The sequence below is a fragment of the Petaurus breviceps genome, unplaced genomic scaffold (assembly GCF_028583685.1).
Source record: "Petaurus breviceps papuanus isolate PSGF00001 unplaced genomic scaffold, PetGlider_PUasm1.0 90925, whole genome shotgun sequence".
Classification (NCBI taxonomy): Eukaryota; Metazoa; Chordata; class Mammalia; order Diprotodontia; family Petauridae; genus Petaurus; species Petaurus breviceps.
Window position 1 is genome coordinate 8,277,254 of NW_027187380.1, and position 16,982 is coordinate 8,294,235.

At 34.7% G+C, this 16,982-nt stretch overlaps 1 protein-coding gene across 4 annotated transcripts in view; it reads left to right on the forward strand.

Moving 5' to 3' along the window:
* TLK2 (tousled like kinase 2) overlaps positions 1 to 16,982 on the forward strand; it is a 188,758-nt gene that overhangs the window by 85,728 nt on the left and 86,048 nt on the right. For 3 of the 4 annotated variants that reach the window (XM_069076230.1, XM_069076229.1, XM_069076231.1), the window contains exons 7-10: positions 224 to 391; positions 6,250 to 6,345; positions 7,567 to 7,659; positions 13,045 to 13,155. In XM_069076230.1, coding sequence (XP_068932331.1) covers positions 224 to 391; positions 6,250 to 6,345; positions 7,567 to 7,659; positions 13,045 to 13,155 — 468 coding nt within the window. The remainder of the gene's footprint in view (positions 1 to 223; positions 392 to 6,249; positions 6,346 to 7,566; positions 7,660 to 13,044; positions 13,156 to 16,982) is intronic. The other variant, XM_069076232.1, reaches the window with a different exon arrangement.

Sequence of the window (16,982 nt, forward strand, 5' to 3'; positions counted from 1 at the left end):
AGCCAGTGCTCTTACTAGCTGTGCTACCTGGCTGCCCCATTGTGTTATGTTCTTAACGATTGATTTCACAGTCATAGTGTGTCTTGGTTTTTTTTTTGTTTGTGTATTTTTGGATTTGCCTTTGATAGCTGTGTGTTCTTGACCTGACACCGATGCATGTTTTGGCAGAACCTGAGTTGTTCTTCATGTCTAAGGTGTATGTTTGCTTTAATGTGTGTTCCAGCGGCGAGTGGAGCAGCCGCTGTATGGTCTAGATGGCAGTGCTGCAAAGGAGGCACAAGAAGAACACTCGGCTCTGCCAACCCTGATGTCGGTGATGCTGGCAAAACCTCGGCTTGACACTGAGCAGCTGGCACAGAGGGGAGCTGGCCTCTGCTTCACTTTTGTCTCGGTGAGCAGTAAACCTGAGCTCATGTCTGTCTTTACAAGTTATAGTCTACAAATTTATGATACAATAATAATTTATATATGTAAATATGCTAAATATATTTCTGTTATTTTCTGAAGGGGTATTATTCATTTCCCACTGTTTAAAAAAAACGCCTTGTACCTTTGTTTCTTTCAGATCTTTAAATACTTCCAAATTAAGTCCTAGTACTTCCTGAGAAGGGGAATGTATTAAATTTTTATTTTTTTGGTAGGAGACCCCCATAAAGTGAATCAGTCAGAATGAAGCAATCCCATTACAATGAACATTTTTTAATACTTTTAAAAATTTCTAAACCTCAACCTTATTTCAATTATATTTTCCAGAACAAATTAATATAGTACAAATTTTTCTACATGAATCATTGTTTATATGTATACTATTTGTCAAATGAATGAGTTAGAATTTCATTTACCTCTTCTGAAAGGTTACTGCCTAGGCGTTCAGGTGACTGAGTTCCCAGAGAGCTGGACTTGGGAGTTAGGAAGGTTTAAATCTAGATTTAAATCCTGCTTCAGACATTTATAAGCTATCTAATGCTAAGCAAATGATTTAACCTCTCTCAGCCTCAGTTTCCTCATCTGTAAAATTGTGATAATAATAGCACCAACCTCATAGGGTTGCTGTGAAGATGAAATGAGGGGAAAAAACCAAAACTCTAGTTTGTTTAATAGACAACTTTTCTGTTAGTCATTTAGGCTCTTATTTATTGATTGAACTTCTTTTTATTTATAATAGGATTTGACCAGTGCCCAGATCTTTTCTTTATCTGTATACTCAGAATGAAATCATTTAAAATTTAAAATTTCTAAGTTGCTATTTACATCATCTAAAACAATAAACATGTTTTTTGCCACTATCTTATAAAATATTAAATTTTTAGATTTGAAAGATCTTCAGTATTCTTTAGTATAACCTCCCTACGTTGGTTATGCAAAATGGCTTTTTTATTATGCCATTGGGGGAAAAACATTTTTTGTTTAAAAAAGGAGGGTTGATGTTGATTGCAGATGAACTGCCATCCCTTTTACTTCTCTTTCTGGTCTCTCTTCACACCCTGAGGCCAAATACCTTTATGTTCACCTTCTTTGCAGGTCAGCCAGCCCCTTTCCTTTCCTTTTCCTCTACCGCTGGAATCTAGTGTATTCTGAGTTTGTTCCCCCTCTAGGATTTTAGGGAGGTTGGAAATACACAGTTGTGGTGTGCTGGATTTGAAGTCAGTTGGCTTGGATTGCAGTCCTGACTCTGCCAGCTATGTGACTTTGGACAAAGTCTCTTTAACTTAACTAAAGCCTTAAATGAGGAGGTAAGACTAGATTACTTCTAAGGACCCTTTCTGTTCTAAATATTTGGTTCTGCAAACCTTTGTACAGAGGTGTTTTATAATCCCATCTTTTCCTAAATTCCAACCCTCTAAAAGTTTACCCAGTAGGAAAGTCCCTTAATTTCATTTATTCATACACGTGTATTTTCTACCATTGTGATACTCCCTTATCCCCACTCCTACCCATGGCCGGGGGCAGGGACTCTTTCATATTTTTCTTAGTTACTCTAGCACCAAGCACAGTTCTTTGTACAGAATAGGTGCTTAATTACATTTTTAGCTGAATTGACCCTCATCATGAAGAAAACTTGCTTCCTTATTTCTGCTGTTTTCCTTTTTACCTGCTAGCAACTCATACTTTTTAAAGTATTTAATTTTTCTCTCAGTTACATGTCAAAAATTTTTTAGCATTCATTTTTACAACATTTTGAGTTCTCATTTTTCTATCTCTTTGTCACCTCCCCTCTTCTGAAAATGATAGGCAGTTTGATATAGTTTATACATATACTATGTAAAAATATTTCCATCTTAGTCACAGTTATGAAAGAAGAAAAAGATCAAAAGGGAAAAAAAACATGAGAAAGAATAAAATAAATAAAAAACATGCTTTGGTCTCCATTCAGAGTTCATCAATTTTTGATAGCATTTTCCTTTTTGAGTCCTTTATATTTGTCTTGTATTAGCTCATGCTCTTTTAAGTAGCTAAACCTAATATTAGAACAATTATAGAAAGTATTTATGTTTACAATTTTGTTAACAAACCAACAATTTAAAAGTTCTTTATGAATGGTAATAACATTATATTACTTCATTTTCTAGAAGCAAGTTTACTGTAGGGTAACTCTAGCTGTTTGGGGAAAACATTTCTTAGGATGCAGGGTAAGGAATTTTGCAGACATTTGGGGCTGACCATAAGACTCAAGAATAATCCAGAGATCTGGGAAAATGTGCAGCCTTGAAGAAGGAAGTAATAGAAGACCAAAAAATACAGTACTTTGCTTTCCATTGTTTTGGCTCCTGAAATCTTTTACATTTCCTGTTTCCTTTCTCTGCAGTTTAGGGAATTATTTTAAGAATCCAAAGATTTTTCTTGAATGGACCCATTTTGTTTTTTACATAATAGACATTTCCTTTTAATTTTATTTTTTCTCAATTACATGTAAACAAAAATTTATAACATCTTTCTTTTAAAATTTTGAGTTTCAAATTCTCTTCCTCCCTCCTCTTCTCCCTCCTTGAGAAGGCAAGTAATTTGATACAAAATAGACATACATGTACAACCATGCAAAACAGTAACAGACATTTCCTAATAAACACCCCAGATAACTTCTACCATCTTCTTCCTCCCCCACTCTCCCATTATATAGTTTCTGGAAAAAAACAAAAACAAAGCATGTAAAACCTTATATAGCACAAGTAGACCCTGCCATTTTTGTTTGTCCTTTCCTATTTCAAATACCCAAGTCACATTCCTAGTTCCAGGCACAAATTTGTCTCCACTCTGGAAAAACAAATGTGAAACAATCATTGAACCAAGAGAACCTTAGTAATAAGTTTGGGGGAAACCCACCTGTCCAGAGAAAGAAGGTTGTTCATTAGACTAGCTGGAGGAGATGACAAATTTTATTTTTCCCTTAAAGAAACTAGGAATAAACTATTTTTGAAGAATTGAATATGTTTACCAATCAGGAAATAGTGAGTGATCCATTTTAACAGCTACAAAATTCAGGTCTCTGGCAATGAACACTTTCAGTGTGATGGGTCCTAATGACATAAAACAGCTACAGCTTAAAATAAAAAAACTTTAAAAAAGTGTTTTGTTTATACATCTGAAGATTTGAAACAAAGGTTAATAAAATCTTTCTCTAGTTAAAAGAAAAAGCATAAAGACAGAGCTCTTTGGGCATAAGTTTGGGTTATCTGATTGCCAGCCACTCTAGGCAGCCACATGTACCTGCTCATTAGGATTCCTGCCAATTCTATTCAGTCGTGTTGAGAACTAGAACTGAAATGAGCTGCATGATTTTTAATGCTTATAATTGTTTTTATGTTTTTCAACGTACTTTCCCTTGGTATTTTTTGGGTGAGTTTTTCTAGCCCAAAGTAGTTTCCTTTGACTGTGAACATAATGAATAGAGCATTGGACTTGAAGTCAGGAAGACTTGGTTCGATTATTGCCTCAGACACTGACATTTTAACTGTGGACAAGTGCTTTTAACCTCTCTGAGCAAGTTTCCTTTTATTTAAAATGAGAGTAATAATGTGTTGTACCTACTTCTTGGGATTGTGGTGATCAGGTATATAAAAGGTATATGTAAAGAGATAGGTGTAGAAACTATTTTGCAAACTTTAAGGAGATGGTGTTAGATAATTATTTAATAGTCTCACTTTTAAATTATTCTCACTCCTGCTTTTCACCTCCCATTCCTGGAATTTTCTTAGAAATAGTTTTCATTGGTTCAATAGTCATTTCTCAAATGTCAGCAATATTGAGGACCGAAAGAGCTATAAAATTTTCTGAGCTGTTGGAATAACTCACTTCAGACAGTCACTTGGAGTTTATTGACATGTTTTTAACAGTCCTAAAACAGTTATGAAATCCTAAATTACTTGCTTTTTCAAACTACATTAGATTAGAGAGGAGAGAAATAAGGCATTCATTGATGGTAGAAATGACAGGTAACAACAAGGAATAGAAAAACTAATAATATAGCAGAGTATAATAGTTGATATTCTTAGAATTGACCCAGAGTCATCAATAAAAAGTAAAGCCATTTTTGTACTGTCACAATGTGTATATGTTTTACTTAAAATAAATGAAGTTTTAATATTCCTTACCCCACATCTCTGATGGGTCTATGCTCTGTGTGTGTGTGTGTGTGTGTGTGTGTGTGTGTGTGTGTGTGGAGAGAATTTTTTTTCTTTAAATTTATTTATTTTTAGTTTTCAGCATTCACTTTTATAAGATTTTGAGTTCTCAGTTTTTCCCCCTTACCTCCCCTCCCCCTCCCCAAGATGGCATGCAATTTGATATAAGCTATATATGTATGGTCATATTAAATACATTTCCACATTAGTCATGTTTTGAAAGAGGAATCAGAACAAACAGGAAAAACCATGAGAAAAAGAGAGAAAATAGTATGCTTCAATCTGCATTTGGACTTCATAGTTCTTTCTGTGGATGTGGCTAGCATTTTCCATTATGATGCTTTTGGAATTGTCTTAGGTCACTGCATCACTCAGAAGAGCTAAGTCCAACAAAGTCAGTTGTTGTACAATGTTGCTATTACCATCTACAATATTCTCCTAGTTCTGCTCACTTCACTCAGCATCAGTTCATGCAAGTCTTTCTAGGTTTTTCTCAATCTGCCTGCTCACCTTTTCTTACGGAACAGTAGTATTCCACACTACTTGTTCAGACATTCCCCAGTTGATGGGCATCCCCTCAATTTCCAATTCTTTGCTATCACAAAAAGAGCTGCTATAAATATTTTTGTATATTTGGGTCCTTTTCCCTTTTATGATTTCTTTGAGATACAGACTTAGTAGTAGTATTGCTGGATCAAAGGGTTTGCATAGTTTTATAGCCTGTGGGCTATAGGCCATAATTCCAAATTGCTCTCCAGACTGGTTGGATCAGTTCACAAATCCACCAGCAGTGCATTACTATTCTAGTTTTCCCACATGTTGGGAGATTTTTAAGGGGCATATTGGGAGTTAGACGGATTGCATAGTGATGCATGTGTGCTTTAGTGATGATGTTTTGGAACTGTTTTGTAAAGTGCTTTATAAATCCTAGAAAAGCATTAAATTATAATCAGTAATTTATAGTATTAGAAGTATACCTGAGGGCGGCCAGGTAGTGCAGTGAGTAAGAGCACTGGTCCCAGAGTTGGGATGACCTGGGATCGAATCTGGGCTCAGACACTTAGCACCCACCCAGAAACACCTAGCCGTGTAACCTTGAGCAAGCTACTTAACCCCAATTGCTTAGGGACGGCCAGGTGGTACAGTGAGTAAGACCACAGGCCCCAGAATCAGGATGACCTGGGATCAAATCCGGGCTCAGATACTTAGCACCACACCCAGAAATAACTGGCTGTGTAACCTTGAGCAAGTTACTTAACCCCAATTGCTTAAAAAAAAAAAGTATACTTGAATTTTTGACAGCTGAGTGTTCATGGGTGATGTTTGCCCACTTGATGTCTTGATAATTAAGTCAAATGTCTCAAATTTAATTCATAGGATTTAGAACTGGATCTTATAGATCACCTTGTCTAGTTTAGATTTTTCCTGTAAATGAATTATTTTTGTGATGGTGGACTGGAGTAGTTAAAATCCCATTCTGGCAACATGGTATATACTTTAACTCGCGTATTGATAATGAATGATAAGTCCCAATTTATGTTTAAAAAGTTTCATTCTTTGAAATTTTTCATTCCAGTCTTTGGAGGAAAATTAGAAACCACCTGGTGACTGGTCTTATGTCTTATTACAGGCTCAGCAAGGCAGCCCTTCTTCTACTGGATCTGGCAACACAGAGCATTCCTGCAGTTCCCAAAAACAGATTTCCATCCAGCACAAACAGACACAGGTATAGTGCGATAAAGACTGCGAGGAATAACTCAGTTAGGAATGTATCATACTACAGATAAAACGTGTCATTTCTCAATTTTTGATACCAGCACTCTATTTTCTGAGGGAAAGAAACTGTCGTGTAATTTTTTCCTCTGTTTATTAACTTCATATTTTGTTAAAGAAGAATATTGAGAGATTTTACCTTGTGTGTAAATTAGGTGCTTTGGGAGCTATCTTAACTTTGAGGGAATTTGTCATTTTAGTACTTTGGAATAGAAAATTTCATGCTACTTAGTACCATGCTACTAGAAGCAGATTTTTAAATTCAGAATTCCCATATTTACCTAGCAGGACCTTTCTTTTTTTTTTTTCTGAAATGTCAATGAACCACTGTATTTATATTGCCTATAATTATAATATATTGCCTATATTATAACTTCCCATAACGAATTTTATTTCCGGTAGCTTTTTATCTTCCTAAGGTCTGGAGTTAGAAGTGATTTTCATAGGATTTTAAAATTTAGAAGCTGGAAGGGACTGTAAGATCATCTAGTTCCATTCCCACATTTCATGGTCACCTAGATACAACTCCATTTTGCAGTATTCTATTGGCAGCATGAGTAAGAGACAAATGATTCTTTCAGTCTAATTTAGTGCTGTTGTCTTTAGGACAATGTACTTGGTATTCTGGGAGTGTATATAACGTTTCAGATGCCAAGTTCTCCACAGAAGTAGATTCTTCTCCCCTCGCCTCAAAATTCTTTGGATAATATACTTATAGTCTGTATTTTAGGTCTGTTCTTTTGCTTGCTTCTTTATTCCCACTAGATGGCATGTTTGTTCTTCATAGGACATTTTTTATATGAAGTCCAGTTCTAATCAAAACTGGCTCATTTCTGGAGTGTTGTATTTCTGTATTTTTCACATATTCCATTGGCACATCCCCCCTACTTTCTCAGAGGCCAAGTAGTTTGTGGATTGATATATTTTAATCTAGGGTTAGCATTTTTTAAAATGCAGATTTAGAGTCTTATTGACCATACTTATGGAAATAGTTAAGCATTAAAAAATGGGCTAGGTGAAAGGGATATTAATTTCCTTAAGGCATAGGATTATGGTTCATTTACATATACTATACAGTCTTGCATCATAAGGGCAAAAGGTTAAATCTGTGCTTCTATATGGATGTGACATTCTTAGAGTATAACTCTTTGTTGTTTTTTTTTTCTCACTACAGTCTGACCTCACGATAGAAAAAATATCTGCGTTAGAAAACAGTAAGAATTCTGATTTGGAGAAGAAGGAGGGGAGGATAGACGATTTATTGAGAGTGAGTGTTGAATTACATTTGTTTAAGATAAAAACATGAATCCATAGTAAGCCTAGATTTTGATATTTGGAGCATCGGCAGCATAGGATCAAATTTGATTAGGGGTTCTTAACCTTTTTTGTGCCATGAATCCTGGCAGTCTCTCATGAAGCCTAAGGAGTCCTCAGAATAAAGTTTTTAAATTCATGAATGTAAGATACATAAAATTACAGTGGAAACCAATTATACTGAAATGCATTTATCAAAATTTTTTTAAAAAGCTCATAGACCATAGGTTAAGCAACCCTGAATTAAATAATATATGTAATATACTATCTAACTTCTCTAAACTTTAAAGTACTCTATAAATCTGAACCATTGATTTTTTTTTTTTTGCGCTTTCTTGGGGGGCAATTGGGGTTAAGTGACTTGCCCAAGGTCACACGGCTAAATTTGTGTGTGTGTTTGTGTGTTAAGTGTCTGAGTCCGAATCCGAACCCAGGTCCTCCTGACTCCAGGGCTGGTGCTCTATTCACTGCACCACCTAGACACCCCTACCATTGATTATTCTTCACAACATTTACTACCTGTGTGATCTTGGGCAAGTCACTTAAACTCCCTCTGCCTCAGTTGTAAAACTGAGGGAGGATTGGACCAGATGACCTGTGAGTTCTTTTCGAACTCGAAATCTATCATCCTGAAGTCCCATTTTGGGGACCTTATCATGGTGTGAACGTGATCTTGGACCCTTGAAGTGGAGTAGAAGCTCTACTAGAGTCTACCACATTGGAAAGGATTAAGAATATAGATGTAGCAGTGGACTCTGCCATCTGAGGACCAGCCTAGCTAAGTTTAGCTGGGCTTATCAATAGGGGTTTGGTCAGCCACCAGATGTTAATTTTTTTTGGCCATAGAAACTTGTGAAAACATTTACTAATGCCTAGAGGGATTGCAACCTACATGGGTGAAGGGAGTAGCCATGCCAGTGAAGCCACAGATCTTTAGAAATCTTGAAGAATTGTATGAGTTATATAAAAGTGAGCTTAAAAAAATGTTTCAAGTAGCCAAGTGACAAGATCTCTAAAAATTCTTTCCAGCTTCTGTGGCTTATAGAAAGGTAAATAATTTGTATTTGGGTATTCTGTATTAGTCTGTTGTTGAATTTTGGAAGTAGACAATTTAAACAGTAGCATTATCTGAGGTGTTACTTATTTCTGAAAACTTTTCTTCAGTTGCAGTGCCTCGTTACTTATTTCTAAACACTTTCTTCAGTTGCAGTGCCTCATGCTTAATTTGATGCAGCAGTGCCCTTATGTATGTGGGTAATTTAATGACCACAGTTCATCTGTTATCTCTTGTACCATAAGACTCTTGTCCAAATTCTCCATTGGTGAGCCTATGTGTATTGGTGAGACCCACCAGTGTGCTGGGTGGAAGAAGAGAGTCTTTCTTTTTTTTTTTTTAAATTATATAGATATCAGTGGAACAATGGGCTATTTATTATGTCTTACCACCTGACTGGTCTTCTTTTCTGGACCTATATCCATCTGATAACATCATTTGTACCCCTTGTCTTGAATAATTTTTTGTTGGTACAGTATTGTCGCCTACTCACATTTAATATGCACTTCTCTGTTGTCTTTGGGTGATTCACAATTTTAATTCTTCATGAGACTAAGGTATTCCATCACTTTTCAATTCAATATCATATGAAAAAAATGTTTATGTTGAAAAAATAGGCCTCTGTGTGAGGTAGAAATTTGTGGCTATTAAAAAACAGTATGTGGTTTCCTAAAGACATTTCTCTTTTTTTCTCTTCCTTTTGCACCATTCCATTTTTCAAGTGTGGCCAAATGCATCTGAGTGATTATGAATCTTGGGAAACTTTATAGTGGCTTCACATAGCTAGTCATGTGCAAACAGGAGCATGAGGAAAAATTGGTTTTTTTTGTTTGTTTTTTGGGTTTGTTTTTTTGCTTTTTGGAGGGGCAATTGGGGTTAAGTGACTTGCCCAAGGTCACATGGTTAAGTGTTAAGTGTCTGAGACTGGATTTGAACTCAGGTCCTCCTGACTCCAGGGCCAGTGCTCTATTCACCACACCACCTAGCTGCCCTGAAATCTTGTATTTTCTGTTCCTTTTGGTTAGTTGTTTGATGGCAAAGGTATCATCTGTTATAGAATGTCATTTGTAAAAACCTACCTGTTCCCTTTTCATCAGATGTGTCTTGGGTGCATGTATAGGTTATGTTCATAAAAACGTTTTGTAGCAGTGATGGGAAAAGTAGATATGTTAATCAGTTGTTATTAATTATTATTATTAATATTCTTTGGATCTCTACAGACACAGAAAAAAACTTTAGATCTTTTTACCAAAAAATTTGATGGTAAAGAGTTTATTATAAAAAACCTTTATACAACCTATGTTGTTCCTCCATTTTCTTCCTTAACTGTTCTTGGAATGACTCAGTTAAATTGAATCTCTATGCCAGGCTTTCTTTAAACTTGTTTTTTTTCCTCTGCTGTTTCTTGATAGTGTAGAGTGATATGCTGCTCATCTTCTTCCACAATTCTCATATTTAAGATCTTATAAGTAAATTTATTCTCTGAAATGTTACCATTGGTTTGCCCTATCTTTCTTTGTTTCTCAAGGAAATCCAACATTTTTGTTGATTGAATAGGTTTCTAAGATCTTTTTATCGCCTTGTTGTGGTGATTATGTTAATTCAAACTTTCTTTGGCATCAACAACTTGTTTCACTGGATCAGGGTGAAATTTGTTCAATTTTATGCCCTATCTTCATCTTTTTTTTTCTTATAGTTTGATATTGGTTTTGATCTTTAGGCTGTACATAGACGATTGATCTGAGAATGATACATTGGTAACTGATCATTTCCTGTTACAGTCAACTTAAATTGTCATGATATTTGGTAATTGCCATCATTTTGTAGTAGTTTCTGATTCTCTTTTCAGAGTCAAAAGTCATAATAGGTGTGAGATTTCTGTGTGTTTGGCAGACCAATTTTGGTTTTTACTCTTCTTAACTGTGTGTTTTTCAGTGTAATTTACACCATCTTCCTCTATGGTAACATTTGCCATTGATGTTGCTGAGAGTCTTTCAGACTTCTTCATAAAATTTATCCACCTTCATATTCTCTGCAATAGATATTGGTCAATAAACCACAGTTATTATCATTGCGGTCTTTTTTGCAAATCCTTAGCTGAAATAAATGGTAACCAAATATCCCATTAAATTTTATTTTATTTTTTTTGCATTTGGACACAGTAAAACCAACTTTCAGTCTGCCTAAGAAGAACTGTGAACCTGCTTCCATTTAGCTGCAGCTTTCTTTGTGATGGTGTTCCATTTACAGCAAGAATGTCAAAACTGATTTGATTCACTTCTTCTAGTAGAGTCTCTGCTCTTTGGTCCTTAGACAAAGATTTCTTATTTAGAATATGAAGAGCTGAATTAGTGCTTCTAGATGATCTAAAAGTAATGGCTTTTAATACCTTTTACTCCCATTTCTGTCATAGTCACCACAGAAGTGGAATGCCTAATACAGTGAGATTTTTGTGTTGAGTAGTACCAGAGAAGAAAACTTTGAAATATCCTATCATTATAGCAGTAATCATTGGGATTGTATATAAAACAAATTTTCCTTTTGTCTTCAAAAGAACTTAATTGTTAATATTCCTGTATTTTTATAACAGCTTTTCTAGGACTCTTGCCAGACCCAAGTCTGCATTTTGGGCCATTAAAAAACTTTTATGCCTGATGTATATAGGCTTGCTATCTCCCAAACAAGGCCTGAGGGGGAAAAAAACACAAAAAACTAGAAAGCCAGGAATGAAAAAGATATGTACTGCTGTTTTTAAGATATTTTAGAACAAATCACAGTTTGAGGTAACTCGTTCTTTTTTAAGGTGAAAAAAAATACTAGTTTTCAAAACAAAAAGTAATATTCTATAGTTCATAACTGTACTATAAATGTTATAAGGAAAGATTTTAGATAAGCATATCGTCACAGACAAGTGAGCTAGCAATACATTTCTAAGCAAGTCTGGGATCTTAAGCCAAGGTCATCATATCTATCTAAAATGTGTTTCAAAGACCTTTCTGAAATATTTTTGTTGCTAATCTTTATGACTAGGCACAAAACAGTCTAGAGTTAGAAATCTTGTTTATAGACTTTTAGCCCCCACTGCCAGTTAAGAGTTTAGAAAGATTTTGTTTTCAAAAAATTTAGATTGTTAGTATTTTTCTTAGTTGAACATTGCAAAAGAATGTGCACTTTAACATGAGTGAGTTGGATTTGTATAAGCATTTTGATCATGGATTTTTAGGTCACCCTTTTCATTTATATCCTAAAAAGTTAGATGAGGTATGTATATATTCCATTTTTTAACTAAATCAAAATATGGTTTTGTAGGAGGAAAAATAATAGATTGAAATTAATGGCTAAATTTGGGCCTCACTGAAATCACTTTCTTATAGATATGGGATTCTCTTTACATGGATCATTTGAAAACTGAACTAGTGGAAGCTTAGGTCATTCTGATAAGACCCTAGTACTATATATTTTTTAGAGTGCATTTACTTACACTATCATTGGATTGAGGGCTACTAATTTTGATATAATCCTATGATTATGATTATAGTAAAATGCGCAGAAAGATCTCATTGTCAGAATTTCTGGCATTATAAAATACCAGAATTGCTTTACGTTTTGCTAATTGCTTCCCATATCCCTATATAGGGAGTTTGGATTTTTCAGAGTATTTACTTTTGCAAGCTTTTAATCAGGAAGAATAAGTATATTCTAGCATTCAATTCTGATGTAAGGAGCAAGGAAGTTGTGTGAATAGTGTGCATTGATCTTTTTTAGTGGGGATCTCCTAGTACAATGATTTGCTCATAGGCATGTATTACTTTTGTTTTAGGGCAATTAATTTAAATTTCTTGTTGTGTATCTTTTGGAAATGGAAATGAAAGATAGAAATAATCATTGTCACACCTTCTAAAGAATATCTTTTTGAATCAATTACATACTTTTGCCATTTGATAACTTTTCCAAGAATCTGTGTTTTTGATGACTTTTCAAGTTGGATAAAATTTTAAAATATAAACTACAAACAAGAATTCTTCTGTGTTTTTTTTTTTTTTTTGACATTTAGGCAGATGAGATGAAATAGAAATTTTAGAGGTCAGGTAGTTATTCGGAGGAACAGGATTTGTTCTAATGATAGTTCATAGTTAACCTGTTTTCTGATCAGTTTGACCTAAAGAGGTAAGTGAACTTATTTTATCTCTCCCTTTCAGACTTGCTTTGTTTTTGATTTAGCTTTTGATTCACTTAAGAGAATTAAGAGTAATTAACTACCTTTATTTGTTTTCCTCATTGAAGGCAAACTGTGATTTAAGACGACAGATTGATGAACAGCAAAAGATGCTAGAGAAATACAAGGAACGGTTGAATAGATGTGTGACAATGAGTAAGAAACTCCTTATAGAAAAGGTTAGTAACCTGGAGTTTGTATTTAAAGCCATTTAATAGAGTGTAGGGGACTGGGTGAGGGAGGCCTCTTTGAGATTTGAGTTAGAATTTGTTCTCTTAAGTAATGAGCCAGTATGTCGGTATGTACACAGGGAATATACTTGCATTGTGAAAAAGGGACAAACTGTTGTGACTGAATTTTTTAAAAGAGAATTTTAGGCATATTACTTGTATTATTATTGCCTACATTCCCATTTATATCCTCCCCCTAGATAGCCATCCCTTATGATAATGAATTTTTTTAATAGTCCCAACTGAATCTTTAGCATTTTGATATATACTGTTATTTTATAAGTAATCATTGTACAAGAGTTTTTGTTGGCTACTCTGTTCCATGTGGCATAAGGAATAGTTTCTACATATGCTAACATGTAAATAAAGTGATGTGTGCTTGTTTTTATTCTAGAATACCAGGAATAGCAAAAAAAAATGAAATCTAATTTATGCTAGGAGCTTTGGAAATGTAAACTTAATGGTCTTTAGTATCAAAAACCTAAAAGTTTGTTTTCCCTTGAAGTTATTGCAAGTAAGCTAAAGAAAATTTTGAAACTAAATAAGGTGTTGGCATTGTTACTGATAGTTAACTAAGTGATTTTTTAAAAAAAGCTACAACCAAGTGAAAGGATACTGATAAAAAACCAGGAATATAATGATTTTCCCCAGGGGGTAGAGGGGTGGGGAACTAGGAATGGGGTTGGTGAAAACTGTTATAGCCCTTGATTCTAGTAAAATATATGCTCCTTAAGGTCCATTTTATTTTTGTTTTTATATCTTGTTTTTGTATTTCTGGTGTCTAGCATGGTACCTTGTATATAGTAATAAATGCTTACTGAAGGAATAAATTATTTAGAATTAGTTTTAAAGGGTAAACATAATACTTTGTCCAGTTACTCCATTTATTTAGCATTTTATTTTTATGTGAGAGTGAAAATTTAAAGAAATTAAAAATATATCCCTTCATATAGCCCAGGGTCAGTTGAGAATTAACCTCCTGTCTATAATTATTAATTATTAACCATATTAACCTATAATATCATGACAGCTCATCATCATAAAATTCTCTAATTAAAGGATGGGTCAAATCTTACTTAATGGAGGCAAGGAAATTGATAATGCTTAAAGTTTAAAAACCATTTTCTGCTATTATATGTATAAGGCACTGAGTTGGTTCCTGGTGATTTGAAGAAGTTACATATATGTGACATCATTTGAGAATAGTCTTTCTTGTTCAGGCATATCATTAGCATCATGGCAGCTGATCATCAGATCAGAGAAAGGCCACATGTTTTTCTTAACTGAGAAAAGAAAATTTCAAAGTGTAAACAAGTTTTAAAACACATTTCTGCTATTTACATAACAGACTGTACTGAGGTTTTGGGGTATGAAAAATATGTATACCTGATATAAGAATATATAAATACATAATTATATATTAATAGATGTTATTAATATGTTGATTATAGTATAAATACAAAAAGGCTTTATAGGTTAGCTAAGAAAGTAGTATGTGTAGGTGTGTATACATATCTGTAGGTGAGAGTTAATCAGAATGGTATTGTAAGAACATTAATCTGGCAACCATGTTTAGGGTAGATTGAAATAAAAAGAAACTGTGGTGACAAGTTAGGGAGTTATTCTAGTAATTTGGCTGTCTCATGAAAAGGGTCAAGACTAAATGGTGAAAAGTGAATGACTTCCATCCAAATTGGCTACCTAAATAGAGGCAGACTGCCTAACTGTATACTTATTATAGCAAAAAATTGGAAATTTTACCTGACTGAATAATGATTAATGAGAGACTACATTAAGTGATGACTTCTCCTGCAGAACTGCACAAAAATTAAGCCAGAAGCTCACCAGAAATAGGACAGGGAGCCACCAAGAAAGCCACTACCAACATGGGTGGCAGCCTTCCAGTGTGACTAGAGACATGTTTACTCTGCAGGGCTCTGTACTGGAGGCATTGAGAGTTGAGGCTTCCACTAGAAAGACCAAGAGTGGACCAGAACTCTATAGTATCAGTCTTGGAAGTCACCTGTGAGGTTATAGTACTTTGGAACACCTCAGGGACCCTAGCACTCTGAATCTCAAAAGATCCAAGAGGCCCTAACTCTAGAAAGTGGAGGTTAGTATCAGAATCTTTGTGCCTCAGATTGAAACCAGGCAGGATGATGAAGCCCTCCACAAGGAGCAAAAGTGACCCTATCAAGGTTTAAAAACTGAGGCTGGAAAGATGAATAAACTAAGGAGACCCTTCCCCTCCCCTCCCCCCCCAAAAAAACAACCGCTGATCACTATAAGAATTATTTGTTCCAAGGGGAGGCCAGGTGGCTCAGCGATTAAAGAGTACAGGTGCCAGTGTCGGGATAACCTGGGGATCAAATCTGGGCTCAGATACTTAGCACCACACTCAGAAATAACTGGCCGTGTAACCTTGAGCAAGTTACTTAACCCCAGTTGCTTAAAAAAAAAATTATTTGTTCCAGAAATCACCAAAATCAGGCCTAGAAAGAGAGAGCATTAATATAACAACTGTAAATAGAGACTCAGAAAAAAAAAATGGATGTTCCACAAGGAGTACCTAGAAGAAATGAAGCTTGAATCTTTTTTTTCTTTTTTCCTTTTTGGAGGGGGGAAGGCAGGGCAATTGGGGTTAAGTGACTTGCCCAAGGTCACATGACTAGTAAGTGTTAAGTGTCTGAGGCTGAATTTGAACTCAGGTTCTCCTAACTCCATGGCCAGTGCTCTATTCCTTCTGCTAGCTAGCCAGCCCTATGAAGCATGAAGCTTAAAAAACAAAACAAATTTTGGAGTACTTGAAAGTAGAATAAACAACTTAGAAAGGAAAGTACTAAACCATATTAAAATAATAGATCCCTTGGCAATCAGAATAAACCAAGCAGAAATCATTAACTCCATGAAATAGAATATTAGAATACATTCAAAAGGTGAAAAAATTATGTTATATACTTAATATTTTAAAAATTCACTTGGAAAATAGATAACTTTTAAGAATAAATCACCGGACTTTAAAAAAATTTGATGTGCTTTTTTAAAATACTAAAACAACATTTATACATATTTATCACTGGGAAGTATCTTTTAACAAAGTAAAACTAACAATGTAGAGATATGATCTGAAAAATTATGCAGTTCCACATCTTTATCACTTCTACCTCTATTTAGAAAAAAAAAAAGAAAGCATAAAACCCTTATTTTCTCTTCTTTCCACCTCCAAGTCCATTAAAAAAAATTCCTCAAGAGATTTATTAGCTGCATGATCTCAGCAAGTCACTTAACCTCTGTCTGTCTCAGTTTTCTTCATTGTAAAAATGGGGATCTTAATAGCACCTACCTCCTGGGGTGAGTGTGAAGATTACTGGAGGTAGTTATTTATAGTTCTTAGCAGAGTGCCTGTCAGTAGATGTTTAATAAATGCTTGTTTCTTTTCCCCATTCTCTTTCCTCCTTTTCATTATTTCCTGTTAGATTATTTTGCCTCTCTATGAATTTCATTGATCTATCTGCAAATCATAATTTTAAAATAGACCTGGGTACTTTATTTCAAGAAATAATAAATGAATATTGCTAAATATGTTAGAACCATAGGGAAAAGTGAAAGTAGAATCCACTGAAAAGGAAAGTTCTAGGAATGTCAGCCAAAATCCAGAGCTCCCATGTCAAAAAAGAAAATACTGTACAAGCATCCTAAAAGCAGCATTTCAGACTCCAAGAAACTTCAGTATTGATCATAGCAGACTTGGTAGCTTCTACTCAAAATGAGAGGAG